A 17,851-nucleotide genomic window follows, 5' to 3' on the forward strand; every position below is an offset into this window, starting at 1 on the left:
TACTTGTCGATGAAAAACCTTCCACGAATCATCTTCATCGCGAAATAAACCAGCACCTTGAATAATTGTATCCTCAATACCTACCCATCTCTTATCCATTGTAAAACCATTTGCTTCCAGTATTCAAGCAAACTATGACGTAATAAGCTGAAGGTGTTTTTCAAAAATTTCGAAAACACGATCAAAATATATTCCTTTTACAACAAGCAGAATAGAAATTAAGAAACTACTCGAGTCGTATCGCTGACTAATATTTTCAAAAGAACGTCACACAAAAGTACAAAGAAAATAAACTTCAATTTGGCTCATTTTTCGCAATATTTGATAAAAAATAAAACTGAAACTGGCGAAAGTTGCTTTGTGGAATTAATTCATTTAATTCTGTTTCTCTCTTAAAGTAGGTACGGTAGGTAGGCAATGGAAATATAAAACGAGACAGACAAAACTGATAAACAAAAGTGTTACCGAAATATACCTACTTTGAAAAACAGGAACAAAATAACGTTTTCTTGTTCGCGGAAACGCTACTTAAAATTTACCATTCCATACCACTGTAATAATAATATTTAAAATCCGAGTCGAGAGAGCTAGAAAAGTAAGCAAAACTTGGAAGTGAACATCGATCGACAACAGATAATTACGAGAATTTCGCACCCATTTATAACCATAAAATGGCTTTATCTGGGCAATAAGAAACGCAGAGATGGTAGAAGGGCACGAATTACAGTACGAATATCGTCAATAAATTATGACCAACGGTTTGTACCGCAGGACACCCTGTATATTAATATATTCTGACCCAGTTGCGAAGATTATATCGAAGTGAATTGCTCAAGTTTTATAAAGATTTTCGTAATTTCAGCGATAACAATTTTAATTCGGCAAATTAATAATATAAACTTGACTCGTACCAGGAAAGTAGTAGTGCTTACCTTGAAAACCATCGTCTATACCGCCAATCAAAATAGTACCCAATTCTGACTTTTATGAAGAAATAAAACGTAAAAAAAATTTAAGAACAATCTGTAACATATATTTACAATTTAAATAAAAAAAGGAGGAAAGCGATCAAAATTAAAGGCGTATTAAATAGAGATAAATGTTAACGTTACGAAGGAAGATATTCAATTCGTTGATATGATTAATAACATAGGTAGAAATAACATTTATGGGCAGGTAACTGTATTACACGAATTTAAAGGATATGTTCGGTTTAATTTATTGCTATATTGATTTCGCATTAAAATGCAAATATCATTTCGAGACTAGATTTTGCATCCAGCCTTTTTCCAAATTACCTATCTGACAGTTTATTTTTCTTTCTTTTTTTATGATAAAATACAGATATTTTTTTTACAAGTATGAGTAAAATGAAACACAATAAAATGAACATGATATGTTCGGATTATTGAAAAAGAAATTAATCGAGAACATTCGCAAAAACGTCGAGTCAGATTAAATCATTGATTTTGCTTGCAGATCCAGACTCTTCTGATTTGTAAATAAATCAACTCTTGGGCGATCCTTGAATGGAACCAATATGCCAAAAAAGAGTTTACCACAAACACAGTAACTCTTACTTTTACAAGTAAGCAATTTTATATTTCCTGTTTTTCTCACGACTTAAAAATTCATGGGCCAGACAATTCATAAAACAAATAATGAAATATTCGAAAATAGACAATTAATACAAAGTGTGGTCTTCAATATTCAGAATCAGAACTTGGAATTACTTATTAAAAAACAAAATCTCGACGAGTTTGATTATTCAGCTACAATTTCAAAAAAAAAAAAACAAAAAAAAATTAAGAACATCCTCTAAGTATATTAGATACCTAGGTATTTCTACAATTTACTGGAGTCGATGCTGGCTTTAGTATTTTTCTATGTTTATTCGATTTTAAAAAATCGAAAAACCACGGATGACGAATATGGTGAAAATATTGTTGGGTTTTACGAGAAAATGATGACTCATTTTTTGATTTTCTCCAAATTTAAAAAATCAAAAAGAACTAATTTTTTACTTGAAATTCCCAAATGTAGGTACCTATTTACTGTAGATTTTTTCAGAACAACCTTCTTTCTAAGAAAAAGTCAAAATCTTCCCCAGATCTCCAAGTTACACTAGTTTGTACTCTCAAATCCTCAAAAAGTTTAAAATTCAAAAAATCAAAAAAATACACAAAAAATAGAAATTGAAAGTTTTTTCACATTAGTGATACGAGTAAAATAGCTCCAAATGATTTATTTTTCAAAGAAAATCACCCAACTGACCCTTAATTTTTGAACGATTTTATTCAATTTATATTTTTTTAAAAATTAGAATTAACATGTTTGAAGGGCCACGAGGAGTTTTCTTTCGCTAAAAAAAAGATTACCCAGTGCAATTTCAACACAGAAACAAAAAATGTCAAAAATGTCTATTTCAATTTTTTGGTTTTCATTTTCATTTTTTAGGGTTTTAATGTAAAATGACTAATTTAATTTGGAGACGAGAAAAGAATTTTCTCTTAGGAAAAAAAAACGAGTTCAGAGACTTTTGAGATGACAATTCAGTCACAATCAAATAAAATGATATTCTACGACTTCGGATGATGTGGGGGGGGGGAATATCTTGTCTCGAATGAAGATGCTGCTTTTAATTTGCGGTCTTGTCCGCAGTAAACATACAATGATTTTAGTGGAATGGATACGATGATTCATTTTTATATTGGTAAGTATTTTTATTCAAAATAGTATGCCTTTGTTTCAATTTCATCAGTCAACTTTGAACTGAAGAAAAAAGTGTTGGTGACCGGAATTTTCCACAGTTTGTCCAAAAAGAAAATGTAATCCAAAAATACTTCCATTACGATTTCTCATCTAGAGAAAGAGTCTCCCAAGATATTGGGGAAGTAAAAAAAAAAAAAAACAGAAAGTATAACTGGACAAAAAAATCACTCAATTGCACTGTTTCAACGGTGCAATCGACAGCTAAGATTTTTATTAGGTATAAAATGAAAATAAAAATTCCCATTTCAAAGAGTTCTAAAAATTGGGGCTCATTTTTCAATTGAAAAGTTTAAAAACTTCACATAAGTTCTTCGTTCATGCGAATATGTACTTCCAAAATGGTTCACTGGATGAAAAAGCAGTAGTAAAATATGAAGTATTTTTTTCAGGAAAAAACCTTCCCTAGCTCTTCAATTTCTAAACAATTAGTTTCAACTCGGAGGCTACTTACAATAAGATCAATATTGTTCAATAGGCCGACGGAAGTTTTTCCCTTCAAGCAACCAAAGCGAACCATCTTCTACGCAGATTGCTCAATCTAATTTTCACAAATACGAGTAAGTAATTTTACATTCCTCGATTTTTCCTCGAATCGAAATTTCAACAATGAAAGGATCTAAAAATTAACAAACTGAAATGACAGCTTTTTTTTTTTTGAAATTCAAACCTATTACTCGAAGATGAATACCTATTTGACGGGAGATATCATTCAGAGTTTGCAGGGCTCTCGAACGAAAAATTGAAGGCAATTTTGAGACAAGTTCAATAAGTTACATATTGATAAGAAAAATCTCACCCCGGTTTCCTATTGGAATTTCAACACGATCAAATGATAATTTATTCATTATGTACCTTTTTTTTTTTTTTCATACAAACGTCGATATACGCTCACCATGGAAATATCCCAACCGGTGCAAAAAATTTTGAATCAGACAACGGAGAACCAAAAAAAAGGTCCAAAATACACCACCAGAAAAAATTACAGGTTCTGAAATTCATTTTTTGATTTTTGACGAATTTTTAAAAACTCAAAAGGCTCATTTTTCATGTAAAAAAAAAATCAAAATTTTATCAAATTGACATAAAAAGCTGAAAATATGGTTTATACACCATTTTCAACCTACCGAGTCGATTGGTGATGGTTTCGAACTGTTCTGGAGCTTCCAGCAAATTTTCGTACGCTCCAGTTTCCGAGACAAAAAAACTCTGTAAGTATCTAAGTGGATGAAAATGAAATTCAATCTCTAATACTCAAACTAACCATCTTTGTAACACTTTCGATCGATTTATGAAATATTTTCAAGATATTCTTGGACCGATTGAAATAAAAACAACGATGAATTATTAAATAATTCTTTTCAGAATTAATCGCCGGATAAAATATTCAATTCGAACCTTCAAAATATGTGCTCAAATCTATCAAAAGATCCACAAAGATGGTAAATCTGAGTAAGTGTAGCTACTGAATTTCATTTTCACCCTACTTAGTGTAACTACAGTTTTTTTTTTTTTTTTTTTTTTTTTTTTTGAAAACTGGAGAATCTGAAAATCAACTAGAGACTCTTTAAATAATCGACTCAGGAGGTTAAAAATCGTGTACAATTCAAATTAAGGATATTTTTGTTAATTTAGTCGAATTGTATGGTTTTTTTTTCATGAGAAATCACCCAAATTGAAATTTTTAAATACTCTCCAAAAATCGAAAAAAAATTTCAGCATGTGAAAATTTTTTGGTGTATTTGGGGGTCCTCTTTCGATTCCCCTTAATCCAGTTTAAAAATCGGTGTGTGTTTTGGAATACTTCCCTAGTTATGGTTCTTTTGGACTCAGGGTGAACATTACCGGATTAATCACAAAAGCAATGTTACAGTAACAGTAGATCCAGACGAACCGAAACGTAAAAAGGCAAAGAAAAATACCGGCAATGACAATCCGTATTCTCATATGGTACGTTCATTTGAATTTCCAAAAAAAAAAAAAAATACCTAAATGGGAATAAATTTCTCAGAGCAGAAAAAAATCATCATTGATTTTCCCACAAGTCAAGACTTTAAAGGTATGAGAATTTACTCTAAGAAAAGAACAATCAAAAATACCCAACTCAATCATTTTTATTTCAAGCCCATTTCACAAACATATTTTGCTACTCTTTGCTCAATTTCAAAAAATCAAAAAATTTGAATTGAAAAAAAATTCAAAACCGACCTTGTGAAGAAGCAATGGAATTTTCATTTCGGATAACATTAAAGTAGAAATGATGTCGAAAAATGGACAATCGTAAATTCAAATAGTTCAAACTGAAGTTATCTCCTACTGGCCACTTTTCAGTAGAGTCTTAGATGAAGAAGCAGATTTTTCTTCGCATGAAATTTTTTGAACTGGACAAAGCTAGATGAAATTGTCTGAAAAAGTTCATAACCAGCCCAGATTTCAAGTCCCAAGTGCATTTTTCGATTTTTGGTGAATTTTTGAAAATCAAATTTGAGCCAAAAATGAGGGAAAAAATCAAAATTGTACCAGATTGACCTAAAAAGCTGACATTTGAGATATACACTATTTTCAACCTGCTAAATCGATTGGAAACGGTTTCAAACCATTTTGAGCAGTTCTGGAGCCTCCAGTAAATTTTTGAAACTTGAAATTTCCACAAAATTCATCAAATTAAGTTGGAAATCTGAATTTTAAACTGTACTTCAATTTAAACATGCTATCAAGTCGACTGCTAGTGAATTTAAGTTATTTTGGAGCCTCCAGTAAATTTTAGAAACTTGGAATTTCTGCAAAATTTCATCAAATGCAACTGGAAAGCCGAAATATATTCTGTAAACTAATTTCAATATGCTACTAAATCGACTGCAGGTAAATTTCAAGTCGTTTTGGAGCCTCCAGCAACTTTTTGGAAATTACTGGAGCCTCCAGCAGATTTTTCAACACTCGAAATTTCGTAAAATTTTACCAAACAGAGCTAGAAATCCAAAATTTACTCTGCACTCCAATTTCAACACATCATCATGTCGACTGCAGGTGGGTCCAAGTCATTTTGGAGCCTCCAGCGGATTTTAGAATCTTATGTTTTACAAAAAATGCCCCAAAATCTATCCGAACAAACTTTGAGTAAATTTCAGCTTATCAACTCCATTTCGTGAAATTTTATGGAAATTTCTAGTATTGAAAAATCTGCTGGAGGCTCCAGTAATTTTCAAGAAGTCGCTGGAGATTCCAAAATGACTTTAAATCGCCCTGAAATTGACTTGAAGTGGGTTTAAGAGGAGTGCAGCGTGAATTTCGGATTTCCAATCTTCATTTTGATGAAATTTTCTGGAAATACCAAGTTGAAAACATTTTCTGGAGCCTCCAGAACTGCTCAAAACGATTTGAAACCATTTCCAATCGACTTGGCAGATCGAAAATAGGGTAGATCCCATTTTTTGTCACCCTAGGTCAATTTAGTAAAATTTTGAATTTTTTCTCACTTTTGGCTTAAATTTGATTCTTAAAAATTCACTAAAAAACGAAAGATGCACTTTGGCTTTTAAAATTTAGGCTGGTGATGAATTTTTGCAGGCTCTTTCGATGTAGCTGTGTTCAGTTCAAAAAAATGGGGGGGGGGGGCTTTAGGACATGCTCTTTCGATTTTGGCTTTGTTCAATTATTAGTCTTTAAACAGAATTTCGGGAATGAAATTGTTTCATGCATAAAAATGGCCATTCTTAATTTAGCATACAAGGTGGTTCAAACAATAGCACCCATTTCAAAGTTCCACCGAAAGGATAGGTAGAAAGTTGCATGAACTTCCTTCACTCGATAGGTACCTACACCTACGTAATTTTCACTACCTTTGCTCGTCAAAGCAAACAACTCCCAACAACTTCGACAACTCTGATCACCCTGTCAGAATAATTAATCGATTATGAAAATTTTCCACAACAATTTACCACATGCTTGATTTATTTACCGGAATCTCCTCGTTCTCGGCGAGCAAATCACAATGAAATGACCCGTCTGACACGTTACGTTTTCCTAATGACGATGAGAAATTTACCAAGTATAATTCATAAGTTAACACAATAATACTCGTATAGACAGACGTACATGAAACATATCAACGATAAAAATCGAGTTGAACATGGCGAAAAAATCTAAATATATATACAAAATATTCAAATAAGAAAGACGAAAAAGAATAATAAAAATACACATTAAAAAGTGGAGTTCGTTCACCTTTTTTTTTCTTCTTTTTTTTCGCATACGACTAGAAAAAAAATTACGTACAACAATAATACGCTACTACGAAGTTATATATATACAACATATTATGTATACAATAAAGAAATTTGATTATGTTTTTTTCAATTTCGAATAATTACATGGGTTATTTTTTTTTCTTTTCGGTATCCCGAGTACTACGAGAGACCACAGAGAGAAGAGTGGAGGGGGAGGCGAGAGAGAGGGAGGAGGGGTAGACAGAGGGGCTAGAAAAAAAAACAAACAACAAACAAACGAACGAATGAATGAACGAACGAACGAACGAACGAACGTTTTCAGCATACAAATATTCACATTAAAAGAGAAATAAGTAAAAAAAAGAAAATGAAATGTACATGATTATCACAAATGCAGAATATATCTTTGGTTTGGTAACGGTTGGCGCGAAATTTCTGTTGTCCGTGTGCATGGCTGCTGGCTTCTCATCTGCAACACATGGTATAAGAGAGAGCGGTGTTTTAAAAGCGCAACTTTTTATATAACGGTTACAACATCGAATATAGCATCAGTGAAAACTTTTCGCCCAAAAACTTTTAAAATTACACGTTCGTTGCAATCTAAACATACTATACACTCAACACTGTAAAAATGGCCTCCGTAATTTCCTTCCTCGTTGTCGTCGTTTTTTAAACACGGCCGCGCGCTGGGCCCTCGCCCCCCCCCCCCCGTCACCAGTCCACTTTTAGCCATTTCGAACATCATTTGTTAATGAAAAATTTCAATATACGGTACGGTTGGCTTTCAAGCTCTCCTCTCGTGCTTTCAATGAGAGTGTTATTGCTGGCGTTCGTATTCCGCCATTTGGCTCATTTAATACCCGACGAGGATATATACACACTATACACAGTAGTACGCAAATAGCTTTTTCGTTACGGTTTGTTAAGGGGTAATTAAAATAGGGGGAGAAGCTGAGTCGACTATTAAACAGAATATTAAGAAATTTTCACCCTGCCGAGAGATGACGACATGTCTACATTATCTCGCTAATTTGAACATGTCTGAGCAAATCATCCCCTTAGTGATTTCCAAGAGGGAGTTTTTTTTACTATGGTGAAGGGTGATGTGATTCATTTATTATGCTAACTGATCAAATTTTATTATAGAGAGGCGAATGGGGTTTTGAAATTTTTGATGCGGATGATGAAGGATGGAGAAAAGGCTTTGGTACATAACAGTGGCTGCAAAAAGTATCAGTACATCTCACAAAAATTGCTATTTTTTTCGAGTTGAAGTTACGAATTCAAATTTCGAAATATGTAAATGAAAAAATGTAAACACTATTCATATCATAAGAAATTAAATTAGGGTAGGTACATTTCTTTTTTTTCACGTTTGCCTATTTCCCTTCGTTTTTTAAATACAAGTGCATACCTTAATAAAGAATCTCAAGAATATAAACCGAAGTTACGTAGTTTCATTTCAAATCATCACTATTCGTTCACAGGCTAGCAATGGCAAGAAATAACATTGCGTTCAAATAAATCTAGTTTGAGGAGGCCTGAGGAATGAAAAATTCAAACAACACAAATCTAGTTTGAATACTCGCTTCTGATTGTTTAAAGAATGAAAGACTCCTTTCCTTATTTCCAACATAGGATCCCCACAAAATTTTTGAACTGGACAAAGCTACGTCGAGAGAGCATGCCAAAATTAATCACCAGCCAAAATTTCAAGAGCTAAAGAGCATTTTTCGAGTTTTTGGTAATTTTTTGAAAAATGAAATTTAAGCCAAAAATGAAAAGAAAATCAAAATTTTACCAAATTGAGCTAGAAAGCTGAAATTTGGGATATACCCTATTTTCGACCTGCCAACTTGATTGGAAACGTTTTCAAACCATTTTAAGCACTTCGTTGAGTCTTTTTGGCAGACTTTGGAAACTTGAAATTTTATGGACATTTACTGCAGGCTCCAGGAATTTTCAAAAAGTCACTGGAGGCTCCAAAATTACTCAAACACGCCAGCAGTCGACTCAACAACGTATTTAAGTTGGAGTGCGGCGAACATTTTGAATCTTCAACATCATTTGATGAAATTATGTGGAAATTTCAAGTTGACTGCTCAAAATGGTTTGAAATCGTTTCCGATCTATTTGACTCGTCAAAAATAGGGTATATCCCAAATTCCAGCTTTCTAGGTCAATTTGGTAAAATTTTGATTTTTTTTACATTTTTGTCTAAAATTTCATTCATCAAAAATTCACCCAAAATCGAAAAATTCACTTTAGCCATTGAAATTTCGCTGGTGATCAATTTTTGAACGCTTTTTCGATCTAGCTTGGTCCATTTCAAATTATATTACGTCATATATTCTGTATCTGTACTTTATGTGAGAAAATTTCGTTTTTTTTTCTTCTTAGGAGAATGAAGTTCATCCTCAATAATTTGAGGAAACCTAATGTACCTAATAAAAGTCATAGCAAGGACAAAAGGTATCAGGTTTAATAATAACCTGAAAAAAGAAGAAATAATTAAACTGCTCATCGAACATGCTTCCTTCGGCAGTAGTTAATGTACCTCCACCAGTTGGGTACAGCGACAGCCGTTTTGACGACTGGTTCGAATTGTAGTAAGTAAGTACATATAAAAATAAATCCTTCAAGGGTCTTAAATACGTATCTATGTATCAAAAATTGAGTTCATGGTGTATTTTCCGCGTACTACGACATGGAACCAATTTTCCCAGTGCCAAGAATTTTTCGCCAACGCCCGCCCTATCTACGTCTCGGGCAAGCGGTGCACAATATTCTTTCCGAATAAAGTACATAGTGATAATTGTTTGAACACCGACCAAGACCATTTCTTCAACTTGGCCATCTTAACCTAAAATTTAAACTAAAAGGGAGAATAATCACGAGACAAAAAGAGGAAGCGAATGCGATTATAAACGGTATTTTTGCAGGTATGAAATTAACTCTATTTGACCAAATATTCATACCATCTACAACCGTCGAACGATAATCATCGTATTTCCTAACTTGTGTTACGTTTAAATACTTGCACCGATGTTACGACGACAAAGTACACCGGCCCCATTATTCGAATTCGATGCGCCGCACTTGGAACCATCCAATATCGGTCGTTTCCGATCGCCGAATTTGATGCCTTCTGTCGCCGTTACTTCGGACTCGAAGCCCGTACCGTTCTTCGTGCGGCTCCACCGCAACGCCGCATCACGCTCGAACTCCACGATCTGTACGACGTCGATCAACGCCGCCTGATTGTGCGCCATTTCGATCATTCTTGGATTAGCGGCATGTTTTCGCCAAACGAAATCAACGCATTATTGCATAACTTCAACTTCGACCCAGCGGACTTCGCATTCAACCCTACCGCGTTTATGAAACCAACGGACTTTGAAGAAAATATCTAAAAAACGTGCTCGATTACCAGAATGGTATCAATTTACCTACGTACCGGTACAATTATTATAACGATCTATCTCTAGATAAACGATTTCGCTACGATTAATCAGTAAAAACGATACTAGACGTAAGTTTGATCTAAATTAATCAAACATAATAGTCATAAGTTAATTAAGTAGACAGTAGTATATCGTGTAAATTTAATACATAGTGATTCGACGAAAAGTCGTAAATAATTCATTCCTGAATATGAAGCAAAATTTCTATTTTTACTCTTTAACTCGTTTTTTATTTTGTTATACGTAGTCCTGCTGAAGAAGTGGTTGTTGAAGAGAATGCTGCTCCGCCTGCGACCGATGTAAGTACAGAATAAAATATGGTGCTATAGTAAATAATTTATTTTGATGAATTAATTTCAATTTATTAAAATTTTTAGAATTGAAGAGGAACCGAAAAAACTTAGAATGAAGTATGCTCATAGGCCTCTGCCATATACCATAGAAGAAAGGAAGTAAAAAAAATGTACAAAAAATAAATATGAAAAAACTGGAAGGAAATACTTACAATAAAAAAGTACATATCAATAGAAAATCTACAAAAAGAAATTGAGTCTCAGAATTCCCTCCACCCCAAAGAAACCAACAACGATCAAGGGGAAAGCCGCCGTCCGATGGATCCCCCCAATGGTAGTAGGATACTGGATCTACGACCTGTTGAAAATAAAATTCAAGAATGAAAAAGACAAAAGTTAGCAGGTATGTACCTACCTATTTCAATTTATTCTTTTTTAAAGGTCAAACGGTTTCATTTTGACATCCAAATAGAAGTTTCATTTTTTAGTTTTTCGGTAGGTAATGCAGCCTAAAGGCTACAAAAATTAGCCCTTTAATTTAAATTTAATATTATTTTTGTGGTATTTTTAGTTTTCATTATTGTTTTATTTATTTATTTTTTTCTATCTTAAAATTACACGTCTTGATAAGTGAAATTGAAAAAATGTGTCATCATTTCGCAATGTTTTAATCAAACAGAGCAATCAAGTTAGGTTAATTTGCCTGGGTTAGTTTCAAAAAAGACCAATCTTTAGAGTTGGTTTATCAACTTTTTTGAACAAATAAAAACTATGAACCATGTTGAAAAAGAGTCACTTGAGCACATACACCCACGAAGTCCTTCGCGAACAACAACAATAGAACCATCACCGCTAGAAATCGTCAAGAAAGCGTCCACTGACGATCTACCACAGCTCCCGAGGGTGGGACCTCGGGGCCAAATGAAATCCGGTAACTCCAGGCCGGTAGTCTTATCGGGTAACCCCCCGACTTTTTCGCCGAGGGTGGTACCTCGGCGACCGCTAGAAATCGTCAAGAAAGCGTCCACTGACGATCTATCATGGCTCCCGAGGGTGGGACCTCGGGGCCAAATAGAATCCGGCGGAGGTGTTTCAAAATCAATATTCCACTATCTTGATGATAAATTTCTAGTCAAATTATTTAAAATTTAGAGCATCTGCGGTAGTTTGACTGCAATCTCCAAAAAATCGAACCTGAAGAAACAGACGTTTCAGGTACTTTAGTAAAATCATGATAGATTTAATTCGACCTTTGTATGTTTTTTAATTTTTGGTTCTAGTTGTTGGTTTTTCTGTTTACCCTTTTTTTTAAGGGCCGATTCCGCATACACGATTGCATACCCGATTGCATACCCGGTCCGCCTGATTTTTGAGTGTTGAGATCTCGAGGTCTATCCGACGAAAATCAATGAAATTTGAAATATAGATACTATGAAGCAATTAGAAAAAAATGTCGGATGGGATTTTTAATTACTTGAATAGTTTTGGAATTATCAATGATTGAAAAGTGTTCAAATTTCGTTTATTTTCAATTTCAAATTCTGCGAAAAATACTCAATCAAATGAAAATCGCTTCCGACATTTTCTTTTAATTGTTTCAAAGTATATATATTTCAAATTTCATCTAATTCTGTTCAGTAGATCTCCAGATCTGAAGATGCATGCTGATAAGCAAGGTTTACACGCTGCTAGTTTATTCAATTCAAGCAACCGCAACTACCGCAAGTAACTTGATTTTTTAATTAATTGACAGATTATCCATTCTATTTCACGATGAAAAATAATGAATACAAGTAAATTTATTTGATCAGAGATGATCAAGTACTTAAAAGTGAATGTACTTGAATTAAGTAAACTTGCAACGTGTGAATCTTAGTCAAGGATTCTGCCTGCTGCTTATGCAATAAAGTATGCGGAATCGGCCCTTAAAAAAAAAAAAAAGATTCACTCTACTATGTACATGATTAGCATAATAAGGTTTATTTTTACATTTTGAACTCTGTGAGTACGGTTGTGTGCCCTGTCTGTGAGAAAAACAGTTCATCCTAATTTATCCGTTGACGTTTTTGAGTTTGAAGAAAATGAGTTTGTTGAAGACTACAAAAACGCTCGTAAGCGGTCCTGGAAAAAGGATTTGACGGATAAAATACGTTTTCACCGACTCGGTAAAAAAATTTTGAATCCTGTGCTGGCCTCTGAGCATCGTCAACTTGCTTATCAACGTATGCAATAGTTTGCTTGCAATTTTTTTACCTGCACTTTTTGAAAATGGATTCCAGTCAACTGAATTCATTTAAATTATTACTACAGAACTATAATTTCCCCATCTGGTCTTGATTTGAAAAGCAGAACTGCTTTCCACCTTATATAGCCATGGCTACATAGTTTATCTAAGAGTAGTGAGGTATTCCACTTCATTCACTCATATGTAGAAAACATACATAGCTATAAAAATCGATAATCGAAATCGAAATATTGATACATCGATTTTGAATTATCGATTAAAACATTTCCCAAGGCCCTATTTATCCCATATCCCTACCCACAGGGTTGCTGCGGATCCTCAAAAAAAGGATCCGGATCACGGATCATGGCGAAAAATATGATCCGGATCACGGATCACGGATCATTGCCAAAAAAAGGATCCGAATCCGGATCACGGATCAAAACTTCACGGATCCTTTTTTTTTTTTTTAAATTACCTCGTCGACTGAGTTAGAAAAGCCTAAAAGGTGCGATGATGGAACGGAACCTAATACATTGCTCTTTCTCATTGTGGTTTTCAATCATTAAATCGTGTAATTTCTACTTGAAACCGAGATTAGTCATTAATTTATCGTGAAAAATGTCCGAAAATAAGATCCGATGTGTTCGGAAGCGTTTATTTCTAAGGTCTAATGTATTAAAAGAACAAAGAACGGAAAATGTCCGATAGCGATAATGTTATGAAAAGTGATTTGAAACATACAAACAGTTACATTAGTAATACTGTACAGAAAAAACCCAGACGTGACAGTTTTGATACAATACCAACAGACAGCCCACCATATAAGTACCAAGGTGATTGCGTAAGGAAACAAAGTGAAAGGAGGAAACTCCCGGGTCATTCCTGCTAATCGTGTAAGGACTTCTATGAATCTCAAAAACTTATTTATGGTGGAACAGCTGTGGCGCAGATGATAGATAAATGTTCCAGACACCGCTATAAATACGAACGTTCAGTAACACCACCTGGTATTTGGGATGTCCGATTGTCCGATTCCCACCATCACCTCCGTCACCTTCGATACTCACACAAAACTCGCCTTCAATACTCACTGGACACAGAGTCACGAGTCACACACACCAGAAAAAAAAAGGATCCGTGAAAATTTGATCCGTGAGGCAGTTTACACGGATCACGGATCACGGATCATAGACATTATTGGTATTACGTCACAATGAGGACTAATGGTTCTTGCTGTGCGCTGATTGGCTGGTTGGTTTGTTATTAAATTATCAGTCAAGTTGGCGCAAAATTACGTCTAATTAATCAAATATCTCAGTAATTACTGAGAATAATTAAAAAGTAATTAGATATTTGAAATCTACGCATCTGAAAACATGCATGAGAAGTTCAAAAATGAATAAAGTGGAAATTCTCGCGAAATAAATCGTTTATCAGTGTTAGGAATTCTGGTTTTTATCATTGTAAACAGAGAGCACAATTCGCGACACTGATAAACGATTTATTTTGCGAGTATTTCCACTTTATTCATTTTTGAACTTCTCGTGTACGTTTTCAGATGCGTAGATTTCAAATATCTAATTACTTTTTAATTATTCTCAGTAATTACTGAGATATTTGATTAATTAGACGTAATTTTGCGCCACAAACCAACCAGCCAATCAGCGCACAGCAAGAATCATTATGCCTCATTGTGACGTAATACCAATAATGTCTATTATCGATTAAAACATTTCCAAAGTCCCTATTTATCCCATATCCCCACCCACACCCTCAAAAATTAGTATGGAGTTATTAAAAAACCCTCAGTCAGAAATAGAAGCCATTTCACAAGGTAGTACGTGAAGTACCTCCTATCTAGAAACGGCATCGGTTACTGTACTGAGGTAGCCTTAGGCGATTTTGCTTATGTACACATCGTCTACATACATTATCTAAGAGAAGTAAACTACACCTTGTTGTTGTTGTTGTCTGTTGAAAAAGTTAGCGTTGTGTCTGTTCTTTTTTTTTTACCAAGTAGGTAAACAAACGGCAAACCTACTTAAACTAGGAATTACTGGTAAATTACCAGTAATTTCTAGTTTCATAAAGCAAGCGCACCACCGACTTCTTGCGTCAGCTAGAATGCTAGATACTGAAGCAACTCATATGTATTGTCGTTTCACATTTTAGCTCAGTACTTTTTGAATGTATGCATTACGTAGATCGAATTATTAATTATTAATTATCATAATTGTATTGTCATAAAATGGAATTTCCGCCAACGCGACCACCAACTCCACCACCACAAACGTAAGTACTGTACTCTTAACTTCAATTATTATAGTGTAATCGCGATAACTCCGAGGTATTTTTTCTTCAACTTACATCGTTAACTCGAAAACTACAATAAATTGAAGCAACTTTCACCCTTCAGCTTCGAGTTATCGCGATTCCACTGTATTTTTTCACAAATTATAGTTGCTAAGATAATACTGATTTTCAGGAAAGAACCAAGAACACTGCAGTGGCTGGCAGTTTAGGCTGTAATACAAATAGACGATTGGGGTAACTATATTTCAGCAGAAGAAATGCATGTACCGCCGGTGATCATACGCAGGTTGAATATCACTGCCTTGAACATAGGTACCTTCGTAATTGTTATCTATCATGTTCGTTTTATAAATTATCTTTTTTTTTGTTTGGTAGATATCTAAGTTATAACGTTCATATTTTTAAAAAATCAAAGTCTTTTTCGTTTTTTAGTCTCGTAGTAAGTTATAACGTGTTATAAGTTTTTTTAAAAAAACGTTCCTATTTTTAAGAAAATCAAATTCTTTTTCGTTTTTTAGTCGCGTATTAAATCATAACGTTTCATATTTTTTAAGAAAAATTGTTTACCTACTTATTTTTAATTAAGTAAATTTCAAGAATTTTTTGCATCGTATTTTTTTTTTTTTTAAATTTCTCGGAACAAGCGGGTCGCTTTGGGTCGGCTCCGGAAAGTCTAGGGGCCCCAAAGTGACCCGCCTACTACTTGTTGTTAATGAACAGAACGAGGAAACGCTGAGCATAGCTTGTATCACGATCGGCGTTCCATACAATATTAATATCGAGATGCATCGCTGTTTGCTCAATGACCCGCGCATGTTTCACGATACAAGCTTACAGATAGTAGCAGGAAATAAATGCATGAATACTGTTTATGATCTTGTCTATTTTCCAGAGCAAAAAATTAACTTTTCTTCGTTGTTTTCAGCTCGCTTTGTTTGAACTAAACAAAACTGAAGTAAAACTTTCGCTGATGCATTGCATAATCAAAGCCAGGCAGTTTTTCGCGGAGGTCAGTGGAAAAGAGTACCAAGAACAGCGGGACGACAATGAAAAAGCGTACATTTGTACAAATCCCCTGCTTAAGCATGATGTTTTGGCAAGTGTATATTACACTTTTACACTACCCATACCCAAGTAATAAATTGTGCCAAAAATCGTTTTTTCAGTATTATTTACCACTTTACTAATGTTATTTATAATAAGCATTTATCTGGTTTAGATATAAGTAATTTACCTAGATAACCTTAAGTTAGAGTATTATCTGGTTTAGATATAAGTAATATACCTAGATAACCGTGAGTTAGAGTATAAAAATGGTTATGCATAATATTTTTCATAATAATTCAAAATTTGACAATTCTATCATTTTTTATTGGTTAGGTTGGGTTAGTCTATTCATTTCCATTTACGAATACACGACTCAAAAATAACTTTTAAATAACGTAGGTCTTCTATTTTTCGATATCTACTACCGATACTAATGATCTATCGTATATTAGTTTATTTTTTTTTCCAACCGCATAGATAGACATTAACAAATTCATCTTTGGCGACTAAAAATTACCTATTTGGATATCCCAAGTCCCTTCGACCCAAAATAGGTATAAAATTGTCAATATAAGGATCAGCTAGGAAAAATATGCAACATAAGCGTTACTGGAGTAGAACGTATTATTTCTCACGAAAACGCTTAAATAGGTATGAGTATACTGTATTAATTGTTATTTTTTTTTCTTTTTAATTTTTTCCTACCATGACTTTCGAGTTGTTACTCCAGTGTTCTTAACCTTAAGCGATTTATAACGTGAATAATACTTTACCTATTCCTACTTTTATATGTAAAAAATGATGTATACTTATTTCTTATTCAATTCTGCCTAGAATACAATCAATCCGAGCGGTTGATATGGAGAAATGCAGCCACCAGACAAGAAACCCAGATCATCGAACTCGGTAAACAGCTACAAGATCTACGCAGTAGAGTCAACCCCTCTTCTGAGGAAGAATTACTTGCCAAGCTCACTTCTAAAATCGACGAAACTGTAACAGCTGAGTTACAAAAGATATTTCCTGGTTCTGTACCCAAGAAACAGCCCTCCAAATATCAGAACAAATCGTCATCCGGAAATTCAGTGGTTAATACAAACACCATCTCCATTCCTGCACCCAATGCTATCAACACCGAGAATGTTAACGCGGACAACCCTTCTTACACATCCGCTCTCGCAAGCAGCTCATCCATGGGACCTCCTAAATCTGTACCACCATCAAATCAAAGGCAAAATCATAGGGGAAAGAATCGCTCATGACGGAACTCTTTAGAGTTGCAGAACAAGGTTCATCATAATCGTGATGCATCGACAGCCAGTCAACGAAGTACTGCCTCCTCTAATCGACAACTCAATAAAGAACATCGCTCGGTCGCTGATGCTGCCAATGATAACGAAGCGTGGCAGTTTAGCAAGGCTAGACAACGCGCTCTACTCCGAATGAAAAGGAAGATCACGAGACTTTTAGTCACCAACAGTCCACGCAAGACCAGCCACATTCTCAGGCCCA

General features: G+C 34.4%; 1 protein-coding gene across 1 annotated transcript in view; it reads right to left on the reverse strand.

Moving 5' to 3' along the window:
- Positions 1–1,011: 1,011 nt before the first annotated feature.
- Positions 1,012–17,851, reverse strand: part of LOC135840635 (limbic system-associated membrane protein-like) — a 390,872-nt gene continuing 374,032 nt past the window's right edge. The window contains exon 6 of the mRNA XM_065357259.1: positions 1,012–7,464. Within this exon, the coding sequence (XP_065213331.1) occupies positions 7,334–7,464 (131 nt within the window). The 3' untranslated portion in view covers positions 1,012–7,333. The remainder of the gene's footprint in view (positions 7,465–17,851) is intronic.

This window comes from Planococcus citri, chromosome 3, assembly GCF_950023065.1.
Source record: "Planococcus citri chromosome 3, ihPlaCitr1.1, whole genome shotgun sequence".
NCBI classification, from domain to species: Eukaryota; Metazoa; Arthropoda; class Insecta; order Hemiptera; family Pseudococcidae; genus Planococcus; species Planococcus citri.